A 12,448-nucleotide genomic window follows, 5' to 3' on the forward strand; every position below is an offset into this window, starting at 1 on the left:
ATGTTGTTCACCTTCAACTTCGTTCACGTTTTCTCAGGGAACTGTCTGGCAATGTACTTTGTTTGTTTTTTAAGCTTCCAAGAGCATTTTGTTTATTTAACCTCCTCCTCCTCCTCCCAGTAGCACTTAGAATGAACACAGCATTGTCCTGAGGGTTTTAAGAATATTAATGTGTTTAATTCCCATGCACTAAGTGGAGCCTAGTTATTACCCTCATTTTACAGCGGAGGAGCCTGAGGTTCAGAGAGAGGTTAAGAGACTTGCCCAGGACCACATAGCTGGGATGTGGTGCGGCTGAGACTTGAACCCAGGCAGCCTAGCCCAGAATCTTGAACACACCGCCCTGAGCTCTGCCCACAGACAGATTCATGCTGATGTGAGCGCTGGGCAGCAGCGGGCCCTGGTGCTCGGTGTGGAGACATCCTCACTGCCCCTCACCCAGCCTGGTGGGGCTGGCACTGCCTTTCCCTGCATGCCCCTGCCTCACCGACGGGGCCCCCAAGCCCCTTTGGTCCAACATAGGCCCCTCCAGACCGTTGGCCACCAGAAGCTCCACCAGGGGACGCTGTGGTCCCACGTGAGCCACTGCGTGTTTCTTAGCTCCCGTCTGCCCGCCTGTTTCTCCCTCCCTTTGCCAGACAGACTGGCATTTTCCATCCCATTCACACACCCTGGGTGCTCACCCCTCCCATGGAAGGGCAGTGACCTGTGGGAAGCTACAGTCAGATGAGGAGGCTTTGGGCAATGCTCCCTCCAGGAAAACGGGCTCTCCTTCCATCTCCTCTTTTTCCTTTTCCTTCTACAGGATCCCAAGAGCAGAGGAGGGTGGGGTGGGATTTGGGGGGTGTTGGGAAAGCCCTGAGATTCTGGCAATGTACTTTTAATGCTGTATGTGTTACTTAACTCTTTGATTTTAAACTTCATTTCCAAAGCCCAACCTTCAGAGTTCGGCTGCTTGCTGTGTGATTCCTTAGATTCTTGACCTGAGTCGAGTTTCTCAGTGTCTGACACAGTTTTCTCCTCTGCAGTATCGGAACAGGTCTTTAATGAGCTGTGTTGTTGATAACAAGTTAATACAAGTAAAACCTTTAGAGTAATGCATACCACATAGCAGGTGTTCAATCGGTGTTCGTCTCTGCTGCTCTCATCATCATGATAGGAGGTTCTGAGCTGTCCTTAAACCCACTCTGGACTCTGTCGTCTCTGAAGACACCACTCATGCTCCTCCAGGTTTAATTATCCCTCGGTGTGTAGAACATAATATCTAACACTTCCATATAGACAACCCGGCATTGAATTTTTATTTGTATCTATTTCATGTGTTTCCTACAAAAATGATAAATCTGTATCTATTTGAAGGATATTGTAATCTCTATGACAAAGCATAAGAAATTAAAATTAGACACACAAGTAGCTCCAAATACCTTTAAATGACTGTCAGAATACATACTTTTGCATAGCACAGGGAGATCAGCTCGGTGCTTTTTGACCACCCAGAGGGGTGGGATAGGGAGGGTGGGAGGGAGACGCAAGAGGGAGGAGATATGGGGACATATGTATACGTATAGCTGGTTCACTTTGTTATAAAGCAGAAACTAACACACCATTGTAAAGCAATTATACTCCAATAAAGATGTTTTTTTAAAAAATACAAAAAAAATACATACTTCAACCGAATTGATCTTTTCACCTCTATTCATTTTATGTGCAAATAAGAACTCTGCTCATGGCCCCTTGGCGAAATTTTTTTTTTTTATTTAAGGCACAGTTGACCTTCAAGGATGTGGTCATCGAGTTCTCTCCAGAAGAGTGGGAATGCCTGGACCCTGCTCAGAGGGCCTTGTACAGGGACGTGATGTTGGAGACCTACAGGAACCTGATGTCTGTAGGTGAGGATAACTTCACTCCAAAAGTTGGGAGGGTAACTTTGCATTTACCATTGTTTGCCTTTTGGGATCGCCTGCCTTCCTTGACTAAACTCAAAGTCATGTTGACCGGGCAAGAAAAGTTTTGTGATGTAGCATCAGGAGTTTTGGTTTTTTGTTTTTTTTTTCAATTTTATTTATTTATTTATGGTTTCGTTGGGTCTTGGTTGCTGCCCGCAGGCTTTCTCTAGTTGCAGTGAGCAGGGGCTACTCTTCGTTGTGGTGCGCGGGCTTCTTGTTGTGGTGGCTTCTCTTGTTGCAGAGCTTGGGCTCTAGGTGCGTGGGCTTCAGTAGTTGTGGCACATGGGCTCAGTAGTTGTGGCTCATGGGCTCTAGAGCACAGGCTCAGTAGTTGGGGCGCATGGGCTTAGTTGCTCCGCGGCATGTGGGATCTTCCAAGACTAGGGCTCCAACCCGTGTCCCCTGCATTGACAAGCGGATTTTTAACCACTGCGCCACCAGGGAAGTCCCAGGGAAGTCCTAGCATCAGGAGTTTAAACATGCCCTTTCTTCAGATGATCTGGCCACTTCATGATATACCAGGAGTTTTTCCAGTGCTTGAGTATGTCTAATGCCCAACCGGAAGCTTTTAAAATATTTCATTCCCTGTGCTCTACCCCAGTGCTTTTGATTCGGTACTTCTTGGTAGAGAGCTGGATATCTGATGTTACATGGTTCCCTCTGCATTGAGAAGGAGGCAGGCAGTGGCTGAATTTGTGAAACATTTTTCCAGACCCACCTGTAATGTCCTCACTCTCATGTGAACAGAGAGCTGGAATTCTGGAAAAGCCACAGCCGTTGACATTTCTTTCGATAGGCAGGAATTTCTATTTTTTATGTGAACATTATTTGCATATTTGAGCAAAAGGAAGCACTCTGGACTATGAAGAGTGACATGAAAATAGCAAAAAACCAAATGGGTGGGAATGAATCGAAACTTGAGCACAGATCAGATCTCAGAAGGGCAGAGAGGAAGCCACAGCATTAGTAGTGTTTGGGAAAGTCTACCCAGATGGAGAGTAGTTTGGGAAAACAGAAGTTTATTTGTTGTCAAGTCTGAGAGGAAATTTTTCTTCTCCCTGAGTTATCACTATCTCTCAACATGTAAAATGTATCATGTCACCCTCAGTGGTGCAGGAGCTCCATCAGCAACAAAGGCAAAGTCTCTATCATGGTCTAGGTCACTTGGCCATTTGGCTCCTGTGGACTTGTTATTCTTTGATTTTGAGAGGCACAAAGAGGGTTGCTTTAAAGGGGTCTAGTGCTCCCTCACCTCTCCTTTTGGATTCAATGCTCAGTTCTCAGTTCTGGCACCTCAGAACCTGCATGGAGCTGTCTCAAGCCCTGTCTGCTTGTTTAGATCCCTCAGCCATTTTTTCTGTTCTGACTTGGCCACACATATCACGGATGTGTGTCACAGAGAGGTGCATTAGGTCTTCTGTAACTGTTACTCAGGAAAACTGTAAAGATGGTGGACAGAGAGATCCTCTTTTTAATCCCCAGTCCTTCCTGGGGAGAACATATGAATCTTTCTGGCTAGCTTGGAATCTGTGGGTCAAGCTCATGATTCCACGTCAAGGACTCATAATATCTGAACCCCATATCTCGTGTTTTTTTCTTCTATTATGCTCTACCTTGTAGGGAAATATATATTCTTTCTGATTTCATATTCTCCCACGTTGCATGATTTTGCCTGTGAAACTTACTTTGAAATACATACTCCCAGGGTCTGAAATTTTATCCCATTTCTTTGCTGTGATAATGTACCTGCAGTTAATGGACAACTTCTGCTGGACACTGTGGAATGGGTTTACTGTGTAACATTAAATTCTTTTCTTAAAATAAATTTATTTTATTTATTTATTTTTGGCTGTGTTGGGTCTTTGTTGCAGTGCACAGGCTTCTCATTGTGGTGGCTTCTCTTGTTGTGGAGCACAGGCTCTAGGTGTGCAGGCTTCCGCAGTTGTGGCTCACAGGCTCTAGAGCACAGCCTCAGTAGTTGTGGCACATGGGCTTAGTTGCTCCACGGCATGTGGGATCTTCCCGGACCAGGGCTCAAACCTGTGTCCCCTGCATTGGCAGGCAGATTCTTAACCACGGCACCACCAGGGAAGTCCCAACGTTAAATTCTTGATGGCGAATACTTTTCCTTATTGTTGCAATATTTCCTACTACATAGGAAATCACCACTATAAGCTAGTTAGTACGGGGTCAGCATGTTCTAGGATGCAAAATAAAGACCCTGATTGATAAGTCTTTCCAGTTCTTTTTCTGGTTTTGAAGAATGTTACCAACGCATGTCTCAATAGCACTGTGACAATGTTGTTTACATATACTACTGATCATCCCTTTTTTTTTTTTTTTTTTTTTGCGGTACGTGGGCCTCTCACTGTTGTGGCCTCTCCCGTTGCGGAGCACAGGCTCCAGATGCACAGGCCCAGCGGCCATGGCTCACGGGCCCAGCCGCTCCGCGGCATATGGGATCCTCCCAGACCGGGGCACGAACCCGTATCCCCTGCATCGGCAGGCGGACTCTCAACCACTGCGCCACCAGGGAGGCCCTGATCATCCCTTTTGATCCTCAAGAAATGGTATAGGAATTTCTCCTAGAGATAACATTGTCCAAGTTCACATCCTCAAGTTAGGCTATTGACTAAACTGTTGTTGATGCCATATTTTTTGTCACCTGTGTGCCCACTCTTCATTCTACATCCACCCTTAATTTTGCAGCATCTTAATGAGAGAGCTTGGGAATTCCCTGGCGGTCCAGTGGTTAGGACTTTCACTGCTGAAGGCACGGGTTCAATCCCTGGTCAGGGAACTAAGATCCCACGAGCCAAGCCGTGGTCAAAAAAAAAAGAAAAAAATTTGAGACAGCTTATGAAGTGGAGTGATACCTTCAATGATGAACCATCATTTGTTTTGTTTACGGCACTGCTACTTTCATTTTGTACTTTTCTATGCGTAATAAATGGTCTTGATTTTATTTCTTTAATCATCAGGTCTGTGTATTTGATGTTGCTCTTAGTGGTTTTGTTTCCTATTTTCCATGTATGTTTGGTTGATTGGGGAAGAGCCAGCCCCCTTATGGTAGAATTGGTGATTAGTTCTTTTTAGAGTTCTTTATATAGTCTCGATATTCTACTATGTCATAGATCATTTGTATTTTCTCCCATACAGTAGATTACTTTTGACTCTACTGAGTGTGCTCTAATGCACAGTAGTTTATAACTTTGAGGTAGTTCAAACAGCTGCTTTTACTTTGTCACCTGTGATTTTCGTGTTATGTCTGATAAATCATTGGTGAATGCAATGTCAGAAAGCTTTTCCTGTATGTTTACTTCTAGCAGTTTTATACATTTTGGTCTTTGGTTTAGGTCTTTCATTAGTTTTGTATATCATATACGTTAATGGTCCAACTTAACTGTTCTGTATTTGGGTAACTGGTTTTCTTAATAGACTGCCCTTCCCCCGTTGAGCTGTCTCGACCGCCTTGTACAACATCACTTGACCACGTACAAGAGATTTTTTTTTTTGACGTCTCTGTACTATTCCACCATCTCTCTGTCTTTATCTCTGTACCACAGTGTTGTGATTAGTGTAGGTTTGGAGTAAGTTGTGAAGTAAAGACACGTGAGACCTATGACTTTGTTCTTTTCAAGCTTATTTTGCTGTTCAGCATCTTTTGAGATTCCAAATGAATCTGTAGGGTGTATTTATCTATTTCTGCAAGAAATGCTATTGGGATTTTCCTAGGGAGTGGGTTGAATCTGTTGATCACTGTGGGTAGTATTGACCTCTTGACAATATTGACTTCAAATACATGAATTTAGGATATCCTTGCATCAATTTGTGTCTTTTCTAATATTTTTAGCCATGTTTTTAGTTTACGGTGTACACATCTTTCTGTCCTTATATAAGGTTATGCCCAAGTGTTTAGTTTTATTTTATTTATTTACTTATTTTAAAATTTTATGTGTTTTTATTTGGTTGCACCAGGTCTTAGTTGCTGCTCACCGGCTCCTTAGTTGTGGCAGGCAGGCTCCTTAGTTGCGTCATGCATGTGGGATCTAGTTCCCTGACAAGGAATCGTATGTGGGCCACCTGCATTGGGAGCGTGGAGTCTTAACCACTGTGCCACCAGGGAAGTCCCCTTGTTTTATTTTTTGATGTTATTGTAAATGGAATTGTTTTCTCAATTTCTTTCTTGATTTTTCATTGTTAATATATAGAAACACAATTGATTTTTTCATTTACTATCTTGTAATTTTTCTGAGTTCATTCATTATTTCTAGAAGATTTTTAGCAGGATCTTCATGGTTTTCTACATATTACATCATGTTGCTTTTAAACACATGATTTTGTTTCGTTTTTCTATTTTAATACTTCTCTGTCTTTTTATGCCTATTTCTTCCTGCTAGGATTTCCAGGAATAAGCTTTTAGAAGTAGAGCAGGTATCCTTTTCTAGTTTCTGATTTAGAAACAATGCTTTCAGTCTTTGACCAGTGAGCCTGATGTTAGCTGTCGGCAGTTAATATATGTCCTTCAGTGTGCTGCGGTAGCTTTTTTTTTTTTTTTTTTTTTTTTTTTTTTTTTTTTGCGGTAGGCGGGCCTCTCACTGTTGTGGCCTCTCCCCTTGCAGAGCACAGGCTCCGGATGCGCAGGCTCAGCGGCCATGGCTCACGGGCCCAGCCGCTCTGCGGCATGTGGGATCTTCCCAGACCGGGGCACGAACCCGTGTGCGGTAGCTTTTTAAATCCCTTGTTTACTGAGTGTTTTTATCATGAAAGCCTGTTGACTTGTGTTATATGGTTTTTACTGCATCAGTTGAGATGGTCATTTTATTTTTTCTTTCATTCTGTTAATGTACTGTTTTACACCAAAAGTTTACATATCTTGAACCACCTTACATTTCAAGAATATATCACCTTATGTTATTTTATATAATCCTTTTAGTGTGGTGTTAGTTTCAGTTTACTTTTTTTAATTAAGTAATTAATCAATTAATTGATTTATGACTCTGTTGGGTCTTCATTGTTGCGCGTGGGCTTTCTCTAGTTGTGGTGAACAGGGGCTACTCTTTGTTGTGGTGTGCAGGCTTCTCATCACGGTGGCTTCTCTTGTTGTGGAGCACAGGCTCTAGGTGAGTGGGCTTCAGTAGTTGTGGCACGTGGGCTCAGTAGTTGTGGCTCACAGGCTCTAGAGCACAGGCTTAGTAGTTGTGGTGCACGGGCTTAGTTGCTCCACGGCATGTGGGATCTTCCCAGACCAGGGATTGAACCCATGTCCTCTGCATTGGCAGGTGGATTCTTAACTGCCCTAGCCGAGAAGTCCCCCATTTCCTTTTGATGGCCTTATTCTAGTTTTTCCTTCAGGTTTCAGCTAAGAACAGTCTTGCACATCTCATGGAATGTTATATCTGTTCTTTGTGAAAATATGCATGGAAATGGGACTTAGGGAATATTGAATTGGATACCCTACATAGCAAATAATGTAATAGATGTACAACTGCTTTATATCTAAAATATTCTATTAGCTCTCTTTTTAAATTTCTTTCATTTTGGCCGCATACCCATAGGATAATTTCCACAGTTAAAAATTGAACAGTATTGTGTTACTTGCTAAGCCAATTTTTCTTTTCTTTTAACCTCCTTATTTTCAGTTGTCTCGTACAGTTTTATTCACACATTTATGCAGTCACAAGGAGTGATACCCCATGTTTATTATTCCCTGTGCTTCACTGAGGCCCTTATCAGTCCTGGTCTTTCTTTACATGGTCCCTTGATGCTGACAGAGACACTGTCATTTGATCACATATTTAAGTTGTTCTCCTGATCTCCCCAGTTTCCACAGCATTTCTTCACCCATCACTCCACCTTTCTCGTTACTCACACTGTAAAAATGATCCCCTTTCATCCATTGAACAACTTTCTCAGGATACGACTTAAATTAAGATGTGCAACCATGATGACTCTGAAACCATTTGAAGAAGGGATTGCTGAATAACAGTATTAGTTACACAGCTCACTTCTTGTTGCATCTCCGTTGAGTTTTCCTTTCAAAACTACTGGTATTTGTATGTTGAGTCTTAATTTGTATATGCTTTGTGGTTATGGTGGAAAAACTTTTTTGAGAGCTAATACAAGTTTTTCCAATTGAATGTTTTGTCACAGCGTGTTTGCAGGTAGGCTGCCCTAAACTTAAGTTGAATTACGTATAATCACTGTTTCTTTAGTAAAGAATACTATTCTTTAGTGTTCCTAAGAATCTTTAACATCATGGCTGAGAAGTTTCATAACTGTGTTTGGTAAAAGTATTACTTTGGTGTAACATCATATATTCACCATGAAACATTTATTCATGCAGTGTAAAGAATAGTATACCTATGGTCCTTTTTATCTTGTAGATCTCTCTCATATACACGTGATCAAGAAATTACAACTAAAATCAAACACTGATATAGGAGAAATATTCCAAACAGTGCTGTTGGGAAGCCATGGAAGCTGTGAAATCAAGCATTTTTACCTACGGGAAATACAGGAGAATATGCATGACCTTGGGTGTCAGTGGAGAGATGATGAAAGAAATTACAAAAATATCCCTACATCCCCTAACGAAGATGTCACTTATAGAAGAGTTCGACATGGTGGAAGGGATTCAGGAAAGAAGCCGATTGCAAATAGGCTGGCATTAAGCTTTTCGGATGAACTGCATATGTTTAAAAGTAAACAGAAAATTTATGAATTTCATCAAGCTGTTAAGAGCATCAACAATAGTACCTCGTTTTCACCATCTCAAGAAATTTCTCCTGGCCAATCCAAAATTTCTAATATACATGGGAGTGATTTTATGCATCTTTTAATACTGACAGAAGACCAGAAAGCACACAGGGAAAGTCCTTACAAATGTAATGAGTGTGGCAAACCCTCTCCTAAGGGCTCAAACCTCAGTAGACGTCAGAGAATCCACACAGGAGAGAAACTGTGTAAATGTGATGTGTGTGGCAAGGTCTTTAATCGAAATTCACACCTTGTAAGTCATAAGAGGGTTCATACTGGAGAGAAACCTTATAAATGTAATGAGTGTGGCAAGAGGTTTAGTCAAAATTCACATCTTACAAGTCATCAGAGAATTCATACTGGAGAGATGCCTTATAAATGTAATGTGTGTGGGAAGACCATTTATTCTACCTCAGGCTTCAGGAGACATATGATAATCCATAGAGAAGCTAAACAATATAAATGTGATGTATGTGGCAAAGTCTTTAATCAGAATGCAGTCCTTGCAGTTCATCAGAGAATTCATACTGGAGAGAAACCTTACAAATGTGGTGAATGTGTCAGTGTCTTTAGTCAAAAAACACACCTTACAAGTCATCTGGTAACTCATACTGGAGAGAAACCTCACAAATGTAATGAGTGTGGCAAGTTTTTTCGGGATAAGAGAACCTTTACAAGGCATCAACAAATTCATACTGCAGTGAAACCTTACAGATGTAATGAGTGTGGGAAGTTCTTTCGTGAGAAGCCAACCCTTACAAGGCATCAGCAAGTTCACACTGGAGAAAAACCTTACAAATGTAATGAGTGTGGCAGAGTCTTTAGTCAAAATTCAAACCTTGCACGTCATCAGAGAATTCATAATGGTGAGAAACCTTACAAATGTAATCAGTGTGGCAAGCTCTTTAATCGAAAAGGAAACCTTTCAGTTCATCAGAGAATTCATACTGGAGAGAAACCTTACAAATGTAGTGAGTGTGGCAAAGTGTTTAGTAAAAATTCAAACCTTGTGTGTCATCAGAGAATTCATACTGGGGAGAAACCTTACAAATGTAATGAGTGTGGCATAGTCTTTCGTTACAAACAACGACTTCGAATTCATCACAGACTACATAATGGATAGACACCTTGCAAATGTATTGAGTGTGGAAAAGCCTCTACTCAGGTCTCAACCTTTGCTCCACATCAGAAAATCCATACTTAAGAAAAACCACGGGCTTCCCTGGTGGCACAGTGGTTGAGAATCTGCCTGCTAATGCAGGGGACATGGGTTCGAGCCCTGGGCTGGGAGGATCCCACATGCCGCGGAGCAACTAGGCCCATGAGCCACAACTACTGAGCTTGCGCGTCTGGAGCCTGTGCTCCGCAACAAGAGAGGCCGCGATAGTGAGAGGGCCGCGCACTGCGATGAAGAGTGGCCGCCTCTTGCCACAGCTAGAGAAAGCCCTCGCACAGAAACGAAGACCCAACACAGCAAAAATAAATAAATTAATAAACTCCTACCCCCAACATCTTCTTTAGAAAAAAAAGAAAAGAAAAAGAAAAACCATATAAATGTGTTGTATGTGGAAAGGTCTTCAAAATTCAAACTTGAAAAAAAAATTCAAATTTGAAAATTCACACCTTACAATTCTTTGGCGAAATCACAGTGGGGAGAAACTGTACAAGTATCACGAGTGTTGTAAAGTTTTTGTGTGTGTGCAGCCTCTCTTACCGCCAGATAATCTATAATGGAAAGAAACCTTGAAAGTATAATGACTGTCTACATGTGTTTAGTCAAAATTCATACCTTATAATCTGCCCAAGAACTCACACTGGAGAGAAACCTTGCAAATGTAATGAGTGTGGCAAATTCTTCATTGTGCTTTTAAGCCTAACTGAACATCAGGTAATCCATGATCTTGAGAGAGTTTAACAGTGTAGTGAAGAGTCAAGGCATTTAGTAGGTGTCCACATTTTCAGCTTTATTAGAATACTTATTCTGGAAAGAAACCAGATAAATGTAATTATTGTGGCCAGGTCTTTAGAAAAGGAATTTATTCACCAAGTAATTCATTCTGGAGATTACCTCACAGATGTTATGAATGGGAAAACCTTTCCTTGGGGCTAACAGCTCACCAGGCATCAGACAATTTGTGCTGGATTATTATGAAATTATTCCTCCTACGTTTGCATCTTTGCCACTGTACTATTGTCTGTCCCAGAGGAATCCCGTTTGAGCTGGGAGCACTTCCCCCACTTCTCATAGACTCTGCCTCTTAGTCTCAAACAGCAAAATACTCCTCTGATTGCTTCCTGGTGCCAGGACTACCCGCTTAGCGTTTTGTAACAGTGTTTGGGGGAGAAGGTGACAGCCAGTCTCTGTGATGTGTTTGTGATTCTCACGTACCATTTTCTAGAACTGCAGCATAACTTCAGCGGAAGTGCAAGGATAGTGCACACTTGGTGTGGTGAGAATGTTTCTGCAAAACTTTGTTTCCAGTTGCCAATTCCCTCAAACAACTACAAGTTGCTAATGAACATCACTACAGTGTAGCAGAGACTCTTCCTTTTCCTTGACCCCTTATTTTCTTAGTTTACACATTTTTCTTTTACTTTCTTGAGCATTCACCAATATATTACATTTTAAATTTCAATTTCGTTTGTAAGTTTCTAGTATATAGAATTGTGATCGATTTTTGCATGTTCTACTTGTGTCCTGATACCTTGTAAATTATTCTTTTTCCAGAAATGTTTGTAGGTTCTTTTGTTTTTCTACATACACCATGTAATTAAATTTCCTATTTATGCTGTACGAAATTACCACAGAGTGCCTTAAGTAAACAAATTTATTCTCTTCTTTTTCTGTCCAGAGTTGTAAATGGACCCAAAGCACTGGGCTCTTTTGGGTATTCCAGGTCACAATTCGTTTTCTTTCCTTTCCTGAATTCCAAATATCACTTTCATCCTTATCCTCATGGTCTTCATGTGGGTTTGCATGACACACTCTTAATTAATCAATGCTTTTGTGTAGTTATCTTCTTTTCATTTGAGCATTTCCTGAACACATTGTTTAAATTAGGCCACCATCTCACTCTATCACTGTATTAATATATATACCTCTTCATCATACCTAACACAGTCATATCTTATTTAATAATTGCTGACATTCCCTTACACAGTATAAGCTCCTGAAGGCAAGTTATTGTATTTCTTCCTACATATTCAGTGATTGGACTCATTCCCCATTGACAGAATGAGTGAATGTACTTTATGAGTGCAAAGACAGTTAGTGTGATGGATAGGATCATAGGTCAGTAGGTCAGATGGTCAAATAAACATGTGATTATATTTGTGGACTGAAATTTAATTGTCCTGTACTTTACAGCCTAATGTTCTGAATATTTGTCGTAAATTCTCACACCATAATTTTTTCACACATGAATTTTCCACAACACATGCTGAACAGCTCTAGCTCATGAGTGAAGGGATGTCTTCATGAAGTTTTCTTCAGCCACAACATTTTAAATTCAAGATTCTTTCTCAAATGCTCCATTCTGTGCCCATCACTAAATAACAATCCTATTTCTCAGGTCGGACAGTTTCTATTTGTGATAGATTGCCTGGAAAACAGTAACTGAAAGAAATAGATTTATCTTTCTCACCTCACAGGACATCCAGAGGGTGCTGTGTTGGATGTGATGGGTCCTCTCCCTTCTTCCTCCACGACCACTTAGTCTTCAGTGTTTTTCTAGCAACCTGGC

The 12,448-nt window shown here is 41.3% G+C and overlaps 1 protein-coding gene across 1 annotated transcript in view; it reads left to right on the forward strand.

The window, feature by feature from the left end:
* Positions 1 to 12,066, forward strand: part of LOC308605928 (zinc finger protein 836-like) — a 37,418-nt gene extending 25,352 nt beyond the window's left edge. Inside the window, exons 6-7 of the mRNA XM_081216301.1 lie at positions 1,763 to 1,889; positions 8,333 to 12,066. Of these exons, the coding sequence (XP_081072427.1) occupies positions 1,763 to 1,889; positions 8,333 to 9,828 (1,623 nt within the window). The 3' untranslated portion in view covers positions 9,829 to 12,066. The remainder of the gene's footprint in view (positions 1 to 1,762; positions 1,890 to 8,332) is intronic.
* Positions 12,067 to 12,448: the final 382 nt, after the last annotated feature.

This window comes from Mesoplodon bidens, assembly GCF_964165515.1.
Source record: "Mesoplodon bidens genome assembly, chromosome: 18".
NCBI lineage: Eukaryota > Metazoa > Chordata > Mammalia > Artiodactyla > Ziphiidae > Mesoplodon > Mesoplodon bidens.